Raw genomic sequence first — 23,852 nt, 5'->3', positions numbered from 1 at the left:
CTTACAGCCTCTGGAAAGATGGAGTTAAGGTCTTCTCTGAGGTAGCTTGCAAATCCTTGTTAGCCAGCCACTTCTTTTACTCCACAGCCAATAGTCAAATCAGGGAGGACAGGGTTGAGGGTGTGTGTGTGTACAGGGGAAGGTTATCCTACTCCTACACCCATGCCTACCTATCCCCAGTAACCAAGGCACAGAAACAAGGTCAGGGATATAAGAAAGAGTCAGGGGATCAGCTAGCTTTAGGCAACACTAAGGGAGAGGAGCTTCCAACACCTAATTGTGTGTCCTATCACCAGACCTCAGTCCCCAAAGGATAGTAAGAATGTGGATGGAGGGGAAGGGGAAGGGAAAGGATGGTAGACAGGACCCTTCTGTTTCTTTCAGTTTAGGAGTGGGAGGAGCAAAGCCGTTCAAATAGACACAGAGACAAGGCCTTTAAAAAAACAAAAGCAAACCTTGAGATCAACTTTATTGCTGATGGCTGTGGCCTCTTCTTCCCTATGCCTTTATCTCTCTGATGGCCTAAAGCTCATCTAGGATAGTACAGTGCTTAGGTTTTTCTGGACCAAGAGGCAAAAAGAGACAATCTGCCTCCCAAGTCTGCCCCTGCTCAGTCCCTCCCCTGTCCCCACCCTACCCTATTGCACATCAAATCATGTAAACATGGCTACAGGCACAGCCCGGAATAGCACTGAGGCAGATTGATGTGTAAACGGATTTGGGACCAGAAGCCAGACCCAGTCACCCAGCCCCACCCCATGCTGAGGCCCACAGTTAAATCTGGAAAAGAGGGGAAGGGGAGGGGGCCTGGTCCCAAACTCTGGCTCAGATTATGCAACAGTGCAGATGGCTCAGCTCCCCTCTGCCACCCACCCCTCCCAGATTCCAGGTCCTGAGGTCCACCCACTCCTGGTGTTGCTCCAGGCCTGAGCAGCAGATGGCAGTGTCCAGTTTTCTCCCTCTCACCCCCAACTGGGGGTCACTGGTTCTGGGTCTTCCTAGATGCCCTGGGAAAACCGGAAACAGGCAATGGCAGTCTGTCTAGCCCTAGAAAAGAGGAGGGAGGGGGCATATATTCAGACCTCTGGGATAAGACAACAAAGCCACAAAATGGATGGATGTGGGAGGTTACAAACAAAGCAGAAAGCATGCTGTCTTTCCTTCTGGGATGACCCGTTCCAGAGGATGCCAACTCAAAATTATCCCACTAGCCCATGCCCCTCCACTCCTTCTCACCAAAAGCCCGGATCAGCTCTGCCCGCACAGCTGCAGTGAAGGTCTTCACCAGACAGAGAGTGGTGAGGCCCGCAAAGGTCGCATTGTAGAGGAACACGATGTAGAAATTGCCCAGCCAGTTGAAGCGTCCGAAATCACCCAGCAGGTCAAAGCGAGTGAGTCCTGCAGTACAAAGACCAGGATGGGAGGTGGGCACCCCAGCCTCTCCCTGGCTCAGAGTCCAGCTTTCTGCTGCCTCCTGGTGGCCTCATTGCAACTGATAGGTTGGCCTCCTCTCTCATTAATTATTTCTATCTCTCAAGCTCTGTCTCTGGCAGTTCAGGACTGTGGAAAAAAAGTGTCAACCGCTAGCCTTGTTCCAACTTCCCTTCTAAAGTTTGGCATGTTTTCCAGTTGAGTCCCCTCTGGCTCCAGGTGTCCCGAAGAGCTCCCTGGGCCTGCCAGTTGTCCCTGGGTCAGGAACGTTAAAGGTAGTCACCATGTATTTTTTCAGTGTGGAGGCTAAGAGCTCTGACTCTGAATAGACTGTTTTGGTTCATATCCAAACTCCACCCCAACTAACTGTGTGATCTGGGACAAATTCTTTAAACATCTGTGCCTCAGTTTCCTCAACTATAAAGTAGAGAAAATAATGGGACTGTGAGAATCAAATGACACACACAGGCCCTGGCCGGTTGGCTCAGTGGTAGAGCGTCGGCCTGGCGTGTGGAAGTCCCGGGTTCGATTCCAGGCCAGGGCACACAGGAGAAGCGCCCATCTGCTTCTCCACCCCTCCCCCTCTCCTTCCTCTCTATCTCTCTCTTCCCCTCCCGCAGCGAGGCTCCATTGGAGCAAAGATGGCCCGGGTGCTGGGGATGGCTCCATGGCCTTTGCCCCAGGCGCTGGAGTGGCTCTGGTCGCAACAGAGCGACCCCCGGAGGGGCAGAGCATCGCCCCCTGGTGGACAGAGCGTCGCCCCTGGTGGGCGTGCCGGGTGGATCCCGGTCAGGTGCATGTAGGAGTCTGTCTGACTGTCTCTCCCCATTTCCAGCTTCAGAAAAATACAAAAAAAAAAAAAAAAGAACCAGATAAAATTAATTTATTTTTTTATTTTGAGAGTACATTTATTAAAGCTAGGGATAGTGGGGGAGTTGGAAGAGGTAGAATAAATAAAAGGGTGATAAATGGTGATGAAAGGAGACTTGACTTGGGGTGGTGAACACACAATACAGTATACAGATGGTGTGTTATTAAATTGTACACCCAAAACCTACTTATTATTAACCAATATCACCTCAATAAATTCAATTAAAAAATAAAACATAATTATACAATGAAAAAAAAAAAAAGCTGGGGACTCCGCCTGGCTGGGTGGCTCAGTGGGTTAGAGCACCATCCTGATACACCAAGGTTGTGGGTTTGATCCCCGATCAGGGCACATACAAGAATAAACCAATGAATGCATAAATACATGGAACAACAAATCTCTCTTCTTCCTCTCTATTCCTTCCTTCTTTCCTCTCTCTCTCTCTCTTGTCAAAAATAAATAAATAAATAATAAAAATTCTCTACAAATTTGGATGTTTCTTATATTGACAGTTACTCAATGTTGCTGGCAGAATTTAGAAGACGCCACCCAGGACTGCCCCGTAAACCTAGACCTAGTACTAGGTACCAGCATGGGCTCATTGTGCCGCACTGTCTCACCACCTCAAGTCCAGTGAACTTGGAAAGGACGTCAAATAGAGACACTCTCCAACATTGTGGACCTTATCAGGGACCTAACCATGAATGGACACCTGCCCTTGCCTCCACCTACAAGGGACATCAAAGTTTCCTCTAGGATGAGAAGCTATTGACACCAGAGGTAGACAGCTATCCCAAGATATTGGGAAGGCTTGTATACCTATGGACTGATGTTGAACTCAGAAACCATTTTGTTTAATTGTCTTTACCTATCTCCTAATAATATTAGCCATAATAATAGTTATACTTGTTAAAAAACAAAACAGAACTAAATGGAAGGTTATGTGATGTAGCAAATGGAAAAAAGTACGAGTTTTGAAGCAACACTACACTGAAACAGCATAAGCATTTCACAGAGCCTCTGTTTCTCAATTTGTATCATGAGGATAATACCTTCTCATTAAGTTTGTTGTGGGAATTAGGAAGAACATGCACATAAAGTGCCTGCTTAGCACCAGTAGGTACTCAAAAAAAGCCAATTCCCTTATTTCCTTTTGCTACTTACCCAGGGTTCGAGAGAAGACAGGAAGTGCTGAGCTTAGAACCAGGAGGCAGACACAGTTCCCGATGATCTGGTTAGGAATAAGGAAAGGGGAAGTAAGGAAAGCAGAGCTGCCAGCACCTAGTCCCCATGCATGCCCCCAGGATACCTCCTCTACTCCTATCCAGCTACCTGTGTCATGGCTGTGTTGTGCCATCTGGGCCGCAGGCCCCGGAAGAGTGGAGAACTGTAGAATCCCACGACCGAGGATACCATCAGGTAACTGCCACTGGGGTTAGGGAAGAACAGGCCAACTCCCAAGGATCTGTTCCCTCATCTCAAAGGAAACAGACCCTTTTACCCTTGCCCTACTTTCAAAATCATGTCTTCTTCTTTCTCAACATCAGGTTGGTGAAGACTTGCCCCCTTCCCATCACTTCTACCGCAGTTCTGCCCAGAGTCCCAAAGGAGACAGATTCAGTGGACAGGAGCAATAAAAGGATACAAGATTAATACAACCTGAATGACGGCACCAAAGGAGCCCAGCTTGGAGAAGGAGACCTGGCCCAGGGAGGCACCCTGAGAGATGAAGCAGTGTCACTTGGAGCATTATCCACCCTAGCACCACCCAGCACCCAGCCTTCCCTCTGGCCTCAGTTTCTGCCCCTCACTCCAGCCCTTCTTAGGCCCTCCCCAAAAGATACGGTGGGAGGGCAGCCCAGTACCTGCATGCCCCGGGGCATGGCAGCCTCATCAATAAGCAGCTCCAGGATGTGGATAGCCACAATGAGCACAGATAGGCCCTGTGTGAGACAAGGTCACAGATTCCCAACCCTGCCCCAGCCCACAGCTGTATCCAGAGTTGAATGTCAACAGCAGATACTCTGGTACAACATTTTCAGTTTCCAAGTAGCTATATGGGACCTCCTCAAGACTGGTGCAAGCAACAGATCACCTGTGAGGGTATTATAAGATTCACCCTCTCCAGGTAGAAGGATTGCAAAAAATCTGAATAGAAAAATGGACCATGGCCCTGGCCAGTTGGCTCAGCAGTAGGGCGTCAGTCCAGCGTGTGAAAGTCCCGGGTTCAATTCCCAGTCAGGGCACACAGGAGAAGCAACCATCTGCTTCTCTACCACTACCCCTCCTCTCTCTCTCTCTCTCTCTCTCTTACCTTCCCCACCCCTTGCAGCCATGGCTCATTTGAGCAAAGTTGGTCCTGGACACTGAGGATGGCACCATGGCCTCGCCTCAGGCACCAAAATAGCTTACTGCCGAGCATCGCCCCATAGAGGGCTTGCCAGGAGGATCCCGGTCGGGGTGCATGTGGGAGTCTGTCTCTCTGCCCCCTGCCTCTCACTTAATAATAATAATAGTAAAAATAATGATAAAGAAAAGTAAAAAAAAAATGGACCTCTTCCTCAAGACCCAATAAACTTATTCCCAAGTCCAAGTTGTGGCAAATCAGGGGACAGACTGGTGTTCAACCCTTATTTTCACCCCAAAGCAAACCTGGGTTACTTCTCAGTGGCCCTGTGTAAACTTGGGCAAACTCCTTAACTCTACATTTCATCATTTACAAAATGGGAATTGATGTGCTCAGCACAGGACAGGACACAAAGTAGGCACTCAGTGACAGGCAACTACTATTATTGAGGATAACTAGGTCCCTGCATCTCCCTCTTCCCTGAAAAGGCCTAAAGTACTCAAGGGCCAACTCTTCCCACCCCCACCAAGGCTAGTATACGCACCGTCAATACCAGTAAGCACAGCATGGCCAGGGGATAGCCCAAGTTCCGCTGCCAGGCTGAAGCCTTCCACCGCTTCTCTGTGCAAGGATGGGAAGTGGTTAGCAAGGGCCTGGAACGAGAGGCTACTCTCCTTGGCGAGCCCAAGGTATCCCCACCCCTACCAACCCACATACCCAGCAGGACCCTCTGTGTCTGCAGAGCCAGGACCTGTCTATGCAGCAGCTCCATGTACAAAGGCAGCCAGCAGGAGGTAGGATCTGAGAACAGAAAAGATAGTGCTGGCCCTGCCCAAGCCATGCCACCATCCCACTGAGAAGATTTTCAACTCACTGCAAATCCTGCGGGTCAAAGCTGCTTCCTCAAAAGCTGAGCAGTACAGCTGCTCCTCCAGGTCCTCTAGCAGCTGGGAGCAGGGGAAAGGGAGGGACTAACAGTCAGAGGCTCCCAGATCCTAAGGGCCCCAGGAGTACCCTGTTCATGCCAGGGCTTTATATTTATAGTCCCATTCCTTCCCCTACCTCTCATTTACCACCCTGTGGTCAGCAAGTTTACCCATCCCTCCTGACTGCCTTGTGCTCTGCTTTATGTCTGGTAACCAGCTCCAGATGATGGAGGTGGATACAAGAGCCAACAAAGGCTGTGGCCCTCTGCAAGGTGTGCATCACATAACCACATGGTTGCTTCATTGTTTGGCTTCAGCTTTGCAGGAAGCTCACCCAGGCAGATCAAAGGGCCAGCAGCACTACATACCCGGGGTTTGACCAGCAGCTTCCCAGTAACCGAGAACATGCGGGCAAGACCCAGCGGAGTACACACTGTAGGGACAGAAGCCAGTCACCTGCTGGACCCTTCTCTCCATCATTCCCCCTTCCCACTTTCCATTCCCTCTCATCCCACCCTGGTGGCTCTGGCCCAGGGACCTTACCCATTCTCTCCCACACCCTGAATACTCACCCAGAAGAAGCAGGACCCCAAGGAAGGAAATGCAGGAGTAGAGGTAAGGGAGGTAGTACTCCCAGAAATCTAAGGGTAAAAAACAAGATACAGTCAGCCCATCTCCTTCCTACTTACTGGGACTATCAGGCCTCAGAGACAACACAAAACTTACAGGGGTTAGGCAAGTAATGCAAATCAGGAAAGCTGGCCTGTGTCAGCAGAAGAGGGAGTGGCAGGGACTACAGCAAACTGGAGATCCTAAACCCTACCTAAAGGGCACAACCGCTATTCAGCTCTAGTCACCAGGGACTAGTGCGGCCAGATTCTCAACCTCGTCAAGCAAAGCCAGAGATCTGAACATTAAAGTGAAATCTCACCATTTCAACAAGTCAGCAACTGACTCATATATTTTTTTAATCATTGCAGGGGCCCAATGGAACATTTCGGCAGGTTATATTTGGTCTAAGGTCCATCATTTCAAAACTTCAGTCTAATGGCTGAGATGATTCCAACCTTCTCCACCTTAGAGGGATACAGTTGTTCCAGGCAGGGGAGCATCATCCAACTGAAGAGCCACTCAGCCTGGAGGGTGGAAAGGAAGCTGGCCCTCTCACCATAGAGTGACTCTCTGCTGGCCTTGTTGTTGTCCACAATGGCTGATGCCACCCACACCATGCCCAGCACCAGCAGAGTGAGGAGCATCAACATTACCACCGTCTCGTAGACCCGGCCCAGGACACCCTATGGAAGAAGGCATTAGGGGTTGGATGGAGAGAAATCCCAACATCAGAGTATTGTGAGAAAGAAAGGAAATATGGGGATGTCAGCCTGGTTGGGGGAACCAGAGGACTGGATTCGGAGGAAGGGAAAAGCGTTTCCCTCTTATTCTACTAAATCACTCTGTCCTACCCCACATGGGCTATTCCCTATCCTGGGTATTCATTTGTAACCCCCTCCTGGCTCCTTTCCCCATCCTAGTCTTGCCCTGGGAGGCTGACCCCTGCGGTTTGCATCACAGAAGCCCTTTGTCCTTCGGTTTCCAGTTCAACTTGCCCAATGGAAAGGACTAGCACATTCTCAGCTTCAAATACCAGCGGGTTCCAGAAGCTATTTCTTCCCTCTGCTCCCACAGGCCTAGGGTAGTAATGACTTTCAGCTGTCACTAGCACCTCACACTCCTTGTTGGTCTCCTCAACTCTGACTATAACTCTGCAAATAGTCTCCATTAAAATCTCTTCAGTCAAAACATCTAAGTAGAATTCTGTTGCCCACCTGGATTGATTGATGTATCCCTTACTCACCTTTCTGGAACCAGCGAAGCCCTCAGACTCAGTGAAGAAGTATGCAAAGGGCATGAGGAAGATGAGAGACAGGTTGGAGAAGAGAAAAACAAGGTTCCAGAGGCCTAGAGCAAAAAAGTAAAGACAGCAGTGGTCAGGAAATGAGGGTTCAATGCAGAGAGGACTGACCATGTGCTAGCACTCACAGCACCTTTGTGTACATTAGAAAAAAAGCACCCCTTCCTCAAGGCACCTGCTATTTGCAAGAAAATAGTCATAGTAACTACACATAAGGCTATGAGGTGAATGGTGCCCCTAAAAGTTGTACAATGCACAATCTGCATAACCCTGAGCAGAAACTTTGTCCCTAGCCCCAACATTGCAGGGGGCTTGTATAGTATTTAAGGCACTTACAGCCTCTGGAAAGATGGAGTTAAGTCCTTCTCTGAGGTAGCAATTCCTTGTTAGCCAGCCACTTCTTTTACTCCACAGCCAATAGTCAAATCAGGGAGGACAGGGTCGAGGGTGTGTGTGTACAGGGGGAGGTTATCCTATTCCTACACCCATGCCTACCTATCCCCAGTAACCAAGGCACAGAAACAAGGTCAGGGGTATAAGAAAGAGTCAGGGGATCAGCTAGCTTTAGGCAACACTAAGGGAGAGGAGCTTCCAACACCTAATTGTGTGTCCTATCACCAGACCTCAGTCCCCAAAGGATAGTAAGAAAGTAGATGGAGGGGGAGGGGAAGGGAAAGGATGGTGGACAGGACCCTTCTGTTTCTCACAGTTGATGGACTCAGAAGTGGGAGGAGCAAAGGTGTTCAAACAGACACTGACTGATAAGTTCAAGGCTGTCTGTATCTGCCTGATCCTTTCTACTCTCTATCACCACCCAAAACTGTAGCCATAAGCCACGTACCATGGATGAGGGAGCCATTGAGCCACTGGATGTAGTAGTTCCGAGGCAGTGAGAGCAGCACCTCATTGCTGATGATGGAGAAGGGCAGGAGCAGGACAGCACCCAGGGCAACCGCCAGGGTAAAGGTGCAGAGCTCAAACCTGGGCAGAGAAGAGGTAGTGCCCTTGCTTAGCCCAGACACTCACTTCCCTGGGCCCCAGAAGCCCCATTCGTTCCTGCGGGCAACTGTGCATTCTCCTGGAACTGACTATAGCAGTAACAGAGCTAGGGAAGGAGCCATCATCTGGGGGTCTACCTACAGCCCCCACCCCATCCTAGCCCTTACCTTCAGGAAAGCCTTGGCACGTGGGATGGCCACATATCAGGCATTCATGGGAATCTGGTCACCTGCCATGTTACTTTCCCAGACTATCCCCAGGAGAGTGTGATCCTCCCACACATGCCTGTAGGGTGCACCAGGCATGATACCAACCTAAGGGGCCTGGCCTCTGCTCAGAGATGTGGATTTCTGAGCTTGCTTTCAACCCACATAAGTGTAGGGTCATCCCAAATGGCTAAGCCCTGCACAAAGCACTAGGACAAAGGGGGGAAAGGAAGCTAAAACCTAACTTCAGCCTGACCAGGCAGTGCTGCAGTGGACAGTGTTAGACTGGGACGCGGAGGACCCAGGTTCAAAACCTCAAGATCGCCAGCTTGAGTGCAGGCTCATCTGGTTTGAGCAAGGCTCACCAGCTTGAGCCCAAGGTCGCTGGCTTGAGCAAGGGGTCACTCAGTCTGCTGTCGCCCCCCAGTCAAGGCACATATGAGAAAGCAATCAATGAACAACTAAGGTGCCACAACAAAGAACTGATGCTTCTCATCTCTCTCCCTTTCTGTCTGTCTGTCCCTATCCATCCCTCTCTCTGTCTCTCTCACCAAAAAAAAAAGGAAAAAAATATCCAACTTCATAGCCAAGGTCTGTGTCCAAGGTTGCATCAGTTGAAAAGAAGGGACACATTTACCTATTTGGTCCACCAAGGCGGGGAGGGTTGCCTTCTTGTAATCTGTTGACCCAGAGGGGTCATCTCTACATTTTTCTCTATACTTGCTAGTGAATAATAGCAGCCTGGAATTAAGGCCATCCTCTTAGAATCAAGGATGCCTCCCCTGCGGGTATCCTCTTCCGCATGCCTTGGAATTTTCATTAGTCTGCATCCTACCCTACGTCCTTCCCTATAGGCTGCTGGAAGGTGAGGCCAAGCTGAAGCCATTTCCGGTGACTCAGGCCCCAGCTGACAGTTCCTGGCCATGAGGATCCCAGAAGCTCCTGGCCTAACCAGGAAGGCAGGAAGAACAGCTTTTCTAAGCTTCCCCAGGGTGGGGTAAAGCTGGAAAAAGCCAGAAATGGGGTGTAAGCAGAAACTCTCTCTTCACTCTGTGACACCCCACTTTCTCCCCCAGCTCCAAGGCCTCACTAGATCTAAGTGTCTAAAGGATACTGGTGCCAGGTGTTCAGGCAGCAACACTTACGCAATCTTGTTGACTGTGGCATCTTCATCATCCACTACAAGAGACAGAGGCATGGGGAAGAAGCAGGACATCACTGGACAGCTCTGAGAACCATGTGTGTTGCAGTATGCCCTCCTGCCCCTCCCTGCTCCCTGAAAGGAGGGTCTACACCAGGGGTCCCCAAACTACGGCCTGCGGGCCACATGTGGCCCCCTGAGGCCATTTATCCGGCCCCCGCCGCACTTCCGGAAGGGGCACCTCTTTCATTGGTGGTCAGTGAGAGGAGCATAGTTCCCATTGAAATACTGGTCAGTTTGTTGATTTAAATTTACTTGTTCTTTATTTTAAATATTGTATTTGCTCCCATTTTGTTTTTTTACTTTAAAATAAGATTTGTGCAGTGTGCATAGGGATTTGTTCATAGTTTTTTTTATAGTCCGGCCCTCCAACGGTCTGAGGGACAGTGAACTGGCCCCCTGTGTAAAAAGTTTGGGGACCCCTGGTCTACACCCACAGAGGCAGAGTTGGACAGGAGGCTCTGGGAGAGTTCATGCTGTGAATCCTACAACCTGTTTTCTGGCCAAGGTGGCAGTGATCCCAGGCCAGAAACACTCTCACTTCCCTTCCTCCCCATGATGTCTTCCATCACAGGTTCCTCTTTGTAAGCACAAAATATGATAAACAACTGGTCTGCGAGGTTAGTTACATCAGCGGTTGGGTGCAGAGAAGACAAATGCAGGGAGTGGGGGGAAGGGAGATTCACAGAGAAAGTCTCCAGGAAATTACACAGAAGCATAGCTGCCTTCTTGGGTGGGGGCTCATGAAGTGATCTGGAGGGGAGGTAAAGCTAGGGTCAGGACAAGAAAATCTGGACAGGCTGGGACTAGGAACTGAGGCTAGTGTGTGTCCCCCACCCCCTGCCACATAATGCCTACAGGAAAGAAAACTCCAATCTAAGCACACTTAGGCTCTCTATAAAGAGAAAGGCTACCATCACCAGGTCCTGGGGTCCCAGTGGTCATGAAGGTCTCTGGTCCTGACTATGGGAACACTAGGAAAGGAGGTGCCCATAACATTCACCTTGCAGTTGCCCACTTTAAGTTTAAAGAGTGCATTTATATTAACCATCTGATTTGGTCCACACAAAAACAATGGACTGGGTAGAGACTGTTAGGTCCATTTTGTAAAGGAAAAAACTGAGAGTCAGAAAAGGTAAAGGCTCTCAAACAGCCACCTCTCCTTTCCCAGTAGGCACCATAGGCCCATTCTCCTGAGGCTGGCCCCATGGCAACGGGAACACTGGCAGAGGGCGGGCAAATGAGAGGGAAGTCACAAGTACCTGTGGTGAACTCGGCAGGCTTCTTGAAGTGGGTCAGGGCAATGTGGCAGAGAATGTAGAGCGTCGCAAACAGAAGTGTTGAGATCTGCGGCAGAATGTGAGCTGGGATAAGAAACTGTAATCCCTGCCTGACTGGTGGCACAGTGGATAGAGCACTGACCTGGGACACTAAGGTCCCAGGTTTGAAACCCCAAGATCACTGGCTTGAGTGTAGGATTGCCAGCTGGAGTGCAGGGTCACCAGCTTGAGCATGGGATTATCAACATGATCCCGTGGTCGCTGGCTTGAGCCCAGAGGTCACTGGCTTGAAGCCCAAGGTTGCTGGTTTGAAGCTCAAGGTTGCTGGCTTGAGCAAGGGGTCACTGGCTCGGCTGGAGCCAACCCCCCCCCCCCCCATCAAGGCACATATGAGAAGCAATCAGTAAACAACTAAAGTGCCACAACTATGAGTTGATCCTTCTCATCTCTCTCCCTTCCTGTCTGCTTTCTTCTCTCTTTCTCTCTCTCTCGCACATGCTAAAAAAAAGGATAGAAAAAGAAAAAAATAATTCTAATCCCCAGCACATTCTTCAGCCCCAATAGCCTCTCTCTTAATTCTTTTTTTTTAATTTTTATTTATTTATTTACAGAGACAGAGAGTGAGTCAGAGAGAGGGATAGACAGGGTCAGACAGACAGGAACGGAGAGAGGTGAGAAGCATCAATCATTAGTTTTTCATTGCGCATTGCAATACCTTAGTTGTTCATTGATTGCTTTCTCATATGTGCCCTGACCGCGGGCCTTCAGCAGACCGAGTAACCCCTTGCTGGAGCCAGCGACCTTGGATTCAAGCTGGTGGGCTTTTCCTCAAACCAGATGAGCCCGCACTCAAGCTGGTGACCTCGGGGTCTTGAACCGGGTCCTCTGCATCCCAGTCCGACGCTCTATCCACTGTGCCACCGCCTGGTCAGGCGTCTCTTAATTCTGTGGGTAAGTTCGCCCAGACAAGGCTCCATGGAACTTCCAAGGGTCTACCTTTCTCCCAGGTACTTCCTCCTAGTCAGGGCCTCAGGAGCCGCTAAGAAGCAGCAGACAGGGGCTGTCCCATGCATCTGGAAAAAGAGCACCTTGTCTAGCCCTATAAGGGTTCTCCCGGGAGAAAATAGCAACAGCCAAATGCTGGCTGATAAATTGGCAGAGAAAACTAGAGATGCACATGTACACACACGCCTGAAATAGGCCAGAGAACCAGAGAGCATTTACTCTTAGCACATTATTAGAAAAGGAAGCAAGTCTGAGAGGAAGGAGATACAGTATCTGTATTGTCCTGGCACTTCACTGCCCTTCCCTTTCACCTGCTCCCCCAGTGCAATCTTGACCCAAGCTCCAGGAGAGAATAAGTAGGAATCATGTTTCTAGATCAAGTCTGAACTTCTGTGCTTATTCAGAAGTCTTGAAAGAGCGGGTCTGCTATGAGCCAAACCAGAGTCTCACTTAATTCTCTGCCCCTAAGAGTAGGACTTAGTTTGCCTGATTGGTGGTGGTGCCATAGATAGAACATTAGCCTGGGACACTGAGGTCCCAGATTCAAAACCCCAAAGCCGACAGCTTGAGCATGGGCTCATCCAGCTTGAGCACAGGCTCACCAGCTTGAGTGTGGGATCATAGACATGATTCCATGGTGGCTGGCTTGAGCCCAAAGGTCGTTGGCCTGAGGCCCAAGGTCACTGGCTTGAGCCCAAGGTTGCTGGCTTGAGCAAGGTGTCACTGGCTCAGCTGGAGCACCCTGGTCAAAGCACATGTGAGAAGCAATCATGAACTAAAAAGCTGTAACTACGAGCTGATGCTTCTCATCTCTCTCCCTTCCCATCCCCCCCCTCTCCCTTTCTCTCTCTCAAAAAAAAAAAAAAAAAAAGAGTAGGACTTAGTTTACTCAACATCTGCAAAGTTTCTGGAGTCAGTATCAGCCCCTTTAAAGGCTGCCACCTCTTTGTTCCCTCCTGCAAGTGACTTTCCAACTCTAGGACCGAGCCTCTCAGAGCCTGTCCCATGCCTCTCAGTGATTGGACCTCCAACTGACAGTTAAGATAGGACTTGGCCTGGCTGGGTAGCTCAGTTGGCTATAGTGTCATCCCAATAGGCCAAGATTGCAGGTTCAATCCCTGGTCAAGGCACATACAAGAATCAACCAGGTCTGACCAGGCGGTGGCGCAGTGGATAGAGCATCAGACTGGGATGCGGAAGGACCCAGGTTCGACACCCCAGGATACCCAGCTTGAGCGTGGGCGCATCTGGTTTGAGCAAAAAAGCTCACTAGCATGGACCCAAGGTCAATGGCTCGAGCGAGGGGATACTCAGTCTGCTGAAGGCCCGCGGTCATGGCACATATGAGAAAGCAATCAATGAACTAAGGTGTCACAATGAAAAACTGATAATTGATGCTTCTCATCTCTCTCCGTTCCTGTCTGTCTGTCCCTATCTATCCCTCTCTCTGACTCACTCTGTCCCTGTAAAAAAATTAAAAAAAAAAAAAAAAAGAATCAACCAGCAAATGCATAAATAAGTGGAACAACAAATAGATGTTTCTCTCTCCCTCTCTTCCCTTCCTCTCTCTCTGAAATCAATAAATAAACTTTTTTAAAAAGGCAGGACTTGCCCTGGCCGGTTGGCTCAGCGGTAGAGCGTCGGCCTAGCGTGCGGAGGACCCGGGTTCGATTCCCGGCCAGGGCACACAGGAGAAGCGCCCATTTGCTTCTCCACCCCTCCGCCGCGCTTTCCTCTCTCTGTTTCTCTCTTCCCCTCCCGCAGCCAAGGCTCCATTGGAGCAAAGATGGCCCGGGCACTGGGGATGGCTCCTTGGCCTCTGCCTCAGGCGCTAGAGTGGCTCTGGTCGCAACATGGCGACGCCCAGGATGGGCAGAGCATTGCCCCCTGGTGGGCAGAGCATCGCCCCTGGTGGGCGTGCCGGGTGGATCCCGGTTGGGCGCATGCGGGAGTCTGTCTGACTGTCTCTCCCTGTTTCCAGCTTCAGAAAAATGGAAAAAAAAAAAAAAAAAAGGCAGGACTTGACCAAGTTACTCTGCACATGTATGCATCCCAACCCCACCCCAAGTAAGCTGCTATTGCTCAGGGAAGGAAACACTGATCAGTTTGGCTCCACAATTGTAGTCTTGAGAAGAGGCATTATTGTTTTTGAAGTAGTCCTAGAAGGCAGGATCAGTCTCGTGGGTATTCCAGTCTCCAAGAGGAGCTGACCTGACAGGAAATCTGCATATAATCCATACAAAGTGGGAAAAAGTCAGAGAAACCCCAGAAGAGTCATGGGTCTAGGACAAAGCTGTAGCTTTTGACATTAGGGAAGCAGAGGAGAATGAGCCACTCAGATTGCAACTGCAGAATTTTTACAGCCTAGTGCTCTGCCCTGGGCTTGCGTAATAGCCAGAAAGGTGGGAGGGCTCAAAAGGTCAGGCTGGAGTTCCACGCAGTTCCAGTACAGGCTAGGTCATTTTCTAGAGCAGGGGAAGAGAGCCAGGTAGAGAAGCTACCAGAAGCCTTCAGGCTGTCCTTGGCCAGCACTGATGTCCTCAGCTAATGGGAATCAAGGATGGGGGAGACATCCAGGAGGCTGCTTCTCTGTCCAAGGTCTCATCCCTCCCTTTTCTCTAGTAATGTGGGTCTCTGGCCACACACCATCTCAAGGTCTGGGTGAACCTCAACGATATGTTCAACCCCACCACCATGTGGGACTATCCACTAAGGGACACACAAAGGCTTCCTGAAAGCAGATCTGGCATTCTACATATGGACTGATAGATTTCCTACTTTCCAGTCCTCACAGATAAGGACAGATCCAGTTGAGCTGTGGCTCACTTTATCCCTCCTCCAATCTGAGGCTGCTCAGGGCAGACCAGAGCCCAGCCTGAGAAAAATGAAGAACGAGCCCACTCACTAACACTTCTATTCTTCCAAATCTTTTTCTTTTCCTTTCCATTTAATGTACAGAAGAGAGAGCTACCCTGGGGAGCTTCAAGGAAGACTGGGGAGAAAGGAGAAAGATGAGAGCTCACAGCAGGCCTGAGGAAGATTCCACTTCCTAAGCACCTTTGGGTGTCCCCCGCACCGAAGTGAGGAGTCCATTGCTGTGGCAGGTTCAGCTGATGCTCTCTAGGTGGCAGTGAGGGAGTAAAGAAGGCAGCCTTCCCCTCTAAAGCACTGAGGAAAACCACTCACAGGGGAAATCCCTAAATGGCTAGGTAGCTACTAGGAACCTCCATTCGTAGTGCTCCTAACAAACACCAATAAAGGGGTGGGGAAAGGGAATACTTGAGTTGTTCTCCATCTTTACCCAGTAGAATCCACCTCAGCAAGAGTCCCTTCTTCCAAAGTGGAAGATCCACCAAAATACCCCTTCAACAAACATCAGATGGGTTGGGGGGGGGGGGGTAAATGTAAATAAGTCCTCCTCTAATCAAATCGACCTCTTAGACTGAGATGAGCAGACTCACCAGACTCTTAGACACTGGAGGACCCACACCCGGAACAACAGAAGGGGTGGGGGTGGGGGAGACAGACGGGAGGGCAGGGGGAGGGGCGTGCAGAGGGGAGGAACGGAAATCGATCAGCTTTGTTTATCTCGCAGCAACCCAGCTGAGCCGACCTACTGGTTCACCAGCTGGGGCACCGGTCCTTCTGTCGGGCCGGGGCCGTTCGCTACTCGATCTGGGTCCAGGCAGGGTCTGACGGCACTCTGAGCCCAGGTGATCGTACTCAAACCCGAACCTCTCCCTCTCCCGCGACACCCGTGCTTCTCCCCGCTTTGGTCCTAACCTTCCTGCCCCGGTCCCGCACTCACAATGCATTCGCGGACCCTCTCGTGGAATAGCTGCTCTCGCACGGACAGCACTTCGTAGTCAGCTGCTTCCATAATCTGTTCAGCATGACTGGGGCGGGCGTGTCTCCGGGCCCGGGGAGGACCAGCGGGGATAAAGCCGCCGCCGCCAAGCACCCGGACCCAGCCGAAGAGCCTTTCCTCGCAGCCTGAGACGGAAACTCGGGGAAATCTAAGGTTCAGATTCAGTCGTCTGAACGCCCCGCCCTTAAAGAGGCAGGCACTAGTGAGCCTTGCTTTAAAAGGCCCCTGTCCCCGGCCTCCTTCTGTTCCCTCCCCTTTAAAGTCGGGCCTCCGTCACGTTTCAACGCAAACACTCGCCACCAGGCTCTCTAAGAGGAAGCGTCGATCCTCACTCTGTTTTACAGACAACCAAGTAACGACACAGGGATGGGCGGGTTCCTTTCAGAGAACAGAACTCATTGGCTTCGAGAGAGCTGCCTCTCATCGCTGATGGAATGCTGATAGGCTTTTCCCGACAAAGGAGGCAGGATCTTTTATGTTAATGAATACTGAGTCGAAGACTAACCAGTTGACTCCCTCACCTCGGGCGGTTGGAATGGGAGAATTCCTGAGTATTTGTAGCGACCAAAGTTTTAGTTTGGCCGTGGTTAAATGAACCATTTAGAGCAGGTCAGCCATGGAAGTGCTGAAAGGTACTGCCACCCAGGAACCCAAGGCCCATAGCACCATTTTCTGAAAGTGTGTTTTTATTGGAGTGGAGTCCTCTTCACGGTGAGTTTTCACTGGGTCCCTTTTGTGGATGGTCAAATGTGTGCTGGAGCAAATACGAAAAACAAAACCAAACAACAGCAACAACAACAACAAAAACCTGAATAGAAAACTATAGAAATATTCTTCTGAAGCTTTGTGAGGAAATGACTATAGTGGAACATCGCTGAGTAGGGGCTGAATTAAACATTAGCCAACCTGTGTGCCACTAGCTTTACAGACTTGATCTCATTTAATATCACAACCCTTAAGAGGAACGGGTTATGATTAGCATTTTAGAAATTAGAAAAAGGTAAGAGGCCATGTGCCCAAGGTCACATAATTAAGGAATTCAAGTTACCTTCCATAGTTCTGTAGTTCTTGGTGTACTATTTGAGAAGTCCCACCTGCCCCTGACCGGGTGGTGGCGCAGTGGATAAAGCATCGGCCTGGGATGGTGAGGACCCAGGTGTGAGGCCCCGAGGTCACTGGCCTGAGGCGAAGGATCATAGACATTACTCCATGATCGCTAGCCCAAGGTTGCTGGCTTGAGCAAGGGGGTCACTAGCTTTGCTGGGGCCACCCCCACCCCTCCATTATACGCCTGGGGCATGACTGTCCATCATGACCTGCCCAGTTAAGAATTTATGATCAAATCACCCTATGATGTTACTTTCTGTAGAACCCCTTCTTTTGCCCACATCTTGAACATGCTTATTTCCTTAACCTGGTGCCTAATATGTGTATTACTCAAATATTTACAAATGTAGTGAGAAAAGATGTCAGACATTGCTAATAATCAGAAAAGTTGGGCTCTGGTTCTAGTATTGTCGTCTTGAGGTACACTTGATCTCATCTGCAAAACTAGAAGACCCTTCAGATTGCTTCCAAATCTATAAATCTAGTGTTAATGTCCTTTGCAATCCACAAAGTACTGTGACATCACTCAAGTCACAGACTGTTACATCTGATTCTTTTTTTTTTATAATTTTTTTTATTTATTCATTTTAGAGAGGAGAGGGAGAGAGAGAGAGAGAGACAGAGACAGAGAGACAGAGAGTAGAGACAGAGAGAAGGGGAGGAGGAGCTGGAAGCATCAACTCCCATATGTGCCTTGACCAGGCAAGCCCAGGGTTTCGAACCGGTGATCTCAGCATTCCAGGTCGATGCTCTATCCACTGCGCCACCACAGGTCAGGCACATCTGATTCTTATCACTCATCAACATAGATTTCTGCTTAGAGATTTAAATTTATCCAGAATGTACTGTTGTGTTCAACTGAAATGAACTTAAAAAAATTTTTTTTTAATTTATTGCCTGACCAGTGGTAGCACAGTGGATAGAACATTATTAACCTGGGACGCTGAGGTACCAGGTCTGAAACCCTGAGGTCCTCAGCTTGAGTATGGGCTCATCTGGCTTGAGCACCGGATCACCAGCTTGAGTGCAGTGTTGCTGGCGTGAGTGTGGGATCATAGACATGATCTTATGGTTGCTGGCTTGAAGCCCAAGGTTATTGTCTTGAGCAAAGGATCACTGGCTTGGCTGGAGCCCCCTACCCCGGTCAAGTATGAGAAGCAATCAATGAACAACTGAAGTGACACAACTATGAGTTGATGCTTCTCATCTCTCTCCCTTCCTCTCTCTCTCTCTAAAAAAAAAAAAAAAAAAAAAAAAGAATGTTTAAAAATTTATTGATTTTAGAAGGAGCAGAAGAGAGAGAGAGAGAGAAACATTAATTTATTGTTCCACTTATTTACATATTCATTGATTGATTCCTGTATGTGCCCTGACCCAGGATTGAACCTACAATCTTGGTGTATTAGAACAACATTCTAACCAACTGAGCTACCCGGCCAGGGCTGAAATGAACTTTAAAAGGCAAAATATCATCCTGGCCTAACCAGGTGGTGGCGCAGTGGATAGAGTGTCGGACTGGGATGCAAAGGACCCAGGTTCGAGACCCCGAGGTCGCCAGCTTGAGCGCGGGCTCATCTGGTTTGAACAAAAGCTCACCAGCTTGGACCCGAGGTCGCTGACTTGAGCAAGGGGTTACTCGGTCTGCTGAAGGCCCGTGGTCAAGGCACATATGAGAAAGCAATCAATGAACTAAGGAGTCGCAAGGAAAAACTGATGATTGATGCTTCTCATCTCTCTCCATTCCTGTCTGTCTGTCCCTATCTATCCCTCTCTCTGTCTCTGTAAATAAATAAATAAATAAATATCTTTAAAAAAAAAAAAAAACACCAAAATATCACCCTGGCTGGGTAGCTCAGTTGGTTAGAATGTTGTCCCAACATGCTGAGGTTGTAGGTTTTTTGTTTGTTTGTTTGTTTGTTTTTTACAGTGACAGAGAGAGAGTCAGAGAGAGGGATATAGATAGGGACAGACAGACAGGAGCGGAGAGAGATGAGAAGCATCCATCATTAGTTTTTCGTTGTGACACCTTAGTTTATTGATTGCTTTCTCATATGTGCCTTGACCTTGGGGCTGCAGCAGACCAAGTAACCCCTTGCTTGAGCCAACGACCTTGGGTCCAAGCTGATGAGCTTTGCTCAAACCAGATGAGCCCGCGCTCAAGCTGGCGACCTAGGGGTTTCGAACCTCGGTCCTCCGCATCCCAGTCTGATGCTCTATCCACTGTGCCACCGCCTGGTCAGGCGAGGTTGTGGGTTTGAATCCCGGTCAGGGCACATTACAAGAATCAACCAGTAATGTCATAAATAAGTGGAACAACAAAAGTTGATCTCTCTCTCTCTCTCTCAAAAATCAATAAATTTTTAAAAAGCAAAATATCTATAAATGAATGAGGCCTGACCTGTGGTGGCGCAGTGGATAAAGCATCGACCTGTAATGCTGAGGTCGCCGGTTCAAAATCCTGGGCTTGCCTGGTCAAGGCACATATGGGAGTTGAAGCTTCCTGCTCCTCCCCCTCTTCTCTCTCTCTCTCTCTCTCTCTCTCTCTCTCTCTCTTCTAAAATGAATAAATATAAATGAATGAACTTGGACCTGCATTGTATAAGACAATTTTAAGCTCAGAACACAGAGAGCCTGACCTGTGGTGGCGCAGTGGATAAAGCGTCGACCTGGAAATGCTGAGGTTGCCGGTTCGAAACCCTGGGCTTGCCTGGTCAAGGCACATATGGGAGTTGATGCTTCCAGCTCCTCCCCTCTGTCTCTGTCTCTCTCTCTCTCTCTCTCTTCTCTAAAATGAATAAATAAAAATTTAAAAAAAAAAAAAAAAAAAGAACACAGAGAAAAAACCTAGAAGACATCCTAGAAAAAGGATGTTTTTTGTTTTTTTTTTTGTTTTTTTTTGTATTTTTCTGAAGCTGGAAACGGGGAGAGACAGACAGACTCCCGCATGCGCCCGACCGGGATCCACCCGGCACACCCACCAGGGGCGACGCTCTGCCCCTCCGGGGCGTCGCTCTGCCGCAACCAGAGCCACTCTAGCACCTGGGGCAGAGGCCAAGGAGCCATCCCCAGCGCCCGGGCCATCTTTGCTCCAATGGAGCCTTGGCTGCGGGAGGGGAAGAGAGAGACAGAGAGGAAGGAGGGGGTGGGGGTGGAGAAGCAAATGGGTGCTTCTCCTATGTGCCCTGGCCGGGAATCGAACCCGGGTCCCCCACACGCCAGGCCGACGCTCTACCACTGAGCCAACCGGCCAGGGCTAGAAAAAGGAGTTTTGAGCCCAATAGCAATCTGATTTATTTGCTCACAATTCCTTGAGCCCTTGTTTATAAATCCATTGGAAGCACAGTAGCTTTGTTCCCAATGCCTATGTTTAGAATTGATTAAAGCTTCTGTTTACTGAATTACTACTGAAGGCATTATGTAAAAAGACACTATACAGCCTCTTTTTAAAATATATTTTTTTATTTATTCATTTTAGAGAGGAGAGAGAGAGAGAGAGAAGGGGGAAGGAGCAGGAAGCATCAGCTCCCACATGCGCCTTGACCAGGCAAGCCCAGAGTTTCAAACCGGCGACCTCAGTGTTTCCAGGTCGACACTCCATCCACTGCACCACTGCCTGGTCAGGCTATACAGCCTCTTTTTTTTTTTTTTCTTTTTTTTATTCATTTTTAGAGAGGAGAGAGAGAGAGAGGGAGAGAGAGAAACAGAGAGAGAGAAGGGGGGAGGAACTGGAAGCATCAATTCCCATATGTGCCCTTGACCAGGCAAGCCCAGGGTTTCGAACTGGCGATCTCAACATTTCCAGGTCGACGCTTTATCCACTGCGCCACCACAGGTCAGGCTATACAGCTTCTTTTTAAACTTACTAAATCTCGCTTGACCTGTGGTGGCGCAGTGGATAAAGCGTCGACCTGGAAATGCTGAGGTCGCCGGTTCAAAACCCTGGGTTTGCCTGGTCAAGGCACATATGGGAGTTGATGCTTCCAGCTCCTCCCCACCTTCTCAGTCTCTCTCTCTCCCTTTCTCTCTCCTCTCTAAAATGAATAAATAAAATTAAAAAAAAAAACAAACTTACTAAATCTCCCTTTGTTCAAATCCTATCTACTTCCAACCCAAATATCTTCTCTTCCATCCTTTCCTAAAAGTATTTCTACCTCTTGTAAATTTTCAAAACAACATTCAGCTGTATAGTTCAGTGGGCAATGAACAATTAGGCATATATGTACAGTCTCCTAATATTCATTATCTTGAGCTGTTATTTAAATCTTTTTGTTGTTGTTGTTATTTAAATCTTTTGTATTGTTTAACTTTATCTCCATTTGTGTCTTTTCTTTTTTCTGAACAGGTTTTATCACACACAGAGGGGATGGGGTTCAGTCCTTCTTGGCTGCTGCCTTCCTCATGGCTGCGAGGACATTGCTCAGCTCCTCTCTCTTCCTTGTGGCACAGATGTGTGTCCCCACCCTCTTCTTGATGGATTTCAGGGCTCCCTTGTCCTTGAAGACCTTGAGCAGCTCCATGATGCAAAGCCACAACCTCTCAGATTGTGTCCCACACAAACTTAGTGTGCTTGGCGAGGTGCCTGTGGCAGCGGCTGTGCCTTGACTTGCTCACGCTGTTGGTCACATGTGGCCCTTGTGGAGGTCCATGGCTAAGTAGTAGCACAGAGTCATGGCTTCTGCTCCTTAATGGCTGCCATAATGGAAGGGCTCCCATTTATGACTTTTCTCCTTTCCTCTCTTCTTAAAGGGCTAGAACCCTGCATTTGGCTTCTAATTCACCCCTTTCCTTTAAACCCCAGTACTTAACCCAGTGCAGTTCTCACAGTAAACATTCAATGTTTGCGGATTTGATCTGCCCAGGAGATTAGGTACCCATTCTTAATAGGGAAGGGGCCACCTTAACAGTGGAGTAAATTTCAACATCTCCAGGCAACACAGAGAAGGGAATAATCCAGACTGAGTCACCAATAAGTGCTAAATATGAACAGATACTTTACATAGATTAGTTTATTTACTGTCACAAGGACCCTAAAAAGTAGACTTTTTTTTGAAGGGTCCAAGTTAACATTTATTGTGCACTTACTGTAGGCAACTGCCAAGTCCTCAAAATGCAAAGCTCAGCAACACAATTTTACTGCAGAAATATATCATCTATATACTATTATTGTTTTTTTTTAGATTTTACTTATTAATGTTTAGAGAGAGAAAGAGAGGATGACGGGAGGAGCAGGAAGCATCACCTCCCATATGTGCCTTGACCGGGCAAGCCCAGGGTTTCAAACTGGTGACCTCAGTGTTCCAGGTCAACTCTTTATCCACTGCACCACCACAGGTCAGGTGATATATCACCTATATAAAAACAATTTAGCCTGACCTGTGGTGGCACAGTGGATAAAGTGTTGACCTGAAACACTGAGGTCACCGGTTCAAAACCCTGGGCTTGCCCGGTCAAGGCATATATGGGAGTTGATGCTTCCTGCTCCTCTCCCCTTTCTCTCTCTCTCTCTCTCTTTCTTTCTCTCTCTCTCATTCTAACTCTCTCTCCTCTCTAAAAAATAAATAAAAAAAAAAGAATAAATATATAAAAACAATTTGGTAGAAACATATAGGAAAGAATAATTTGAGTGAGAAAAAGATGAAGTATTGGGATGGATATTTCAGCATAAGTAATGGTTCAGAGGTGTGAAAATATGGTATTAGGCTTTTTAAAAAAATTTATTGATTGATTTTAGAGAGAAGAGAGAAAGAGATAGAAACATTGCTTTGTTCCTGTATGTCCCCTGACTGGGGTTCGGACCCATAACCTTTGCATTATAGGATAATGCTCTAATCAACTGAGTTATTCAGCCAGGAAAAGCTTTTTTCTTTTTTCTTTTTCTTTTTTTTTTTAGATGAGGAATCAGTTCTAAAAGATTAAGTAATTTGTACAAGGGGCTACAATAGTAAATAATGGAGCTGGTATTTGAATTTGGTCTGTCTGACTGGAAGCTTCCCTTTCCCTCACTTCTGTATTGCTCTCATTACTAAACTGCTTAGATACTCACTGTAGTAGGAAGCTAAAACTTGAAGAGGTCTGGCATCCTACATCTGTATCTAAAAGGTTCACTGTTCTGCTTCTTCCTGTGAGGACACCTTTGAGCTTTCAAATGTTGACTTATTGCTGAATAGCACCTTAAGTGGAGCAGACAGAAGACCCAGAGGCACCCTCTCCCAGAGATGACAGGGGTAAACAGGGGACTAGGAAAAATTACCCTTTTTTTTTTCAAACAAAGATTTCAGAAACTTTCCATTCAGAATATGGGTTATTTTCATTTTCTCTTTGCTTACCTACGTGTCCCAATATTCCCACAGAAAACATAAAAAGTACAGAAAAATTTCTACTGACTCGAAGACTAGTAGCTTTAGGGTGGTTTTATTCCAGAATGTCCTGGATCTTCAGAAAGAATTCACTTGCCTGACCTGTGGTGGCGCAGTGGATAAAGCGTCGACCTGGAAATGCTGAGGTCGCCGGTTCGAAACCCTGGGCTTGCCTGGTCAAGGCACATATGGGAGTTGATGCTTCTGGCTCCTCCCCCTTCTCTCTCTTCTCTCTCTCTCTCTCTCTCTCCTCTCTAAAATGAATAAATAAAATAAAATATAAAAATAAAAAATAAAAAAAAAATAAAAAAAAAAGAAAGAGAAAGAATTCACTCAACTCTAA

At 48.3% G+C, this 23,852-nt stretch overlaps 1 protein-coding gene and 1 pseudogene across 1 annotated transcript; both read right to left on the bottom strand.

Moving 5' to 3' along the window:
* Nucleotides 1-434: 434 nt before the first annotated feature.
* Nucleotides 435-16,356, bottom strand: LMBR1L (limb development membrane protein 1 like). The gene is made up of 17 exons (XM_066368795.1): nucleotides 15,987-16,356; nucleotides 11,156-11,240; nucleotides 9,838-9,871; nucleotides 8,329-8,468; nucleotides 7,431-7,534; nucleotides 6,744-6,870; nucleotides 6,148-6,216; nucleotides 5,944-6,008; nucleotides 5,524-5,596; nucleotides 5,367-5,450; nucleotides 5,194-5,270; nucleotides 4,168-4,245; nucleotides 3,948-4,021; nucleotides 3,635-3,725; nucleotides 3,467-3,533; nucleotides 1,237-1,398; nucleotides 435-1,047 (listed from the first exon to the last, which is right to left on the bottom strand). Exons 1-17 carry the CDS (start codon nucleotides 16,056-16,058, stop codon nucleotides 980-982), a joined length of 1,470 nt encoding a protein of 489 aa, XP_066224892.1. The 5' UTR covers nucleotides 16,059-16,356; the 3' UTR covers nucleotides 435-979.
* Nucleotides 16,357-21,523: 5,167 nt separating this feature from the next.
* LOC136393134 (large ribosomal subunit protein eL36 pseudogene) lies at nucleotides 21,524-21,823 on the bottom strand (annotated as a pseudogene).
* Nucleotides 21,824-23,852: the final 2,029 nt, after the last annotated feature.

Source organism: Saccopteryx leptura, chromosome 2, assembly GCF_036850995.1.
Source record: "Saccopteryx leptura isolate mSacLep1 chromosome 2, mSacLep1_pri_phased_curated, whole genome shotgun sequence".
Lineage (NCBI taxonomy): Eukaryota > Metazoa > Chordata > Mammalia > Chiroptera > Emballonuridae > Saccopteryx > Saccopteryx leptura.
This window is presented reverse-complemented; position numbering and strand designations above follow the sequence as displayed.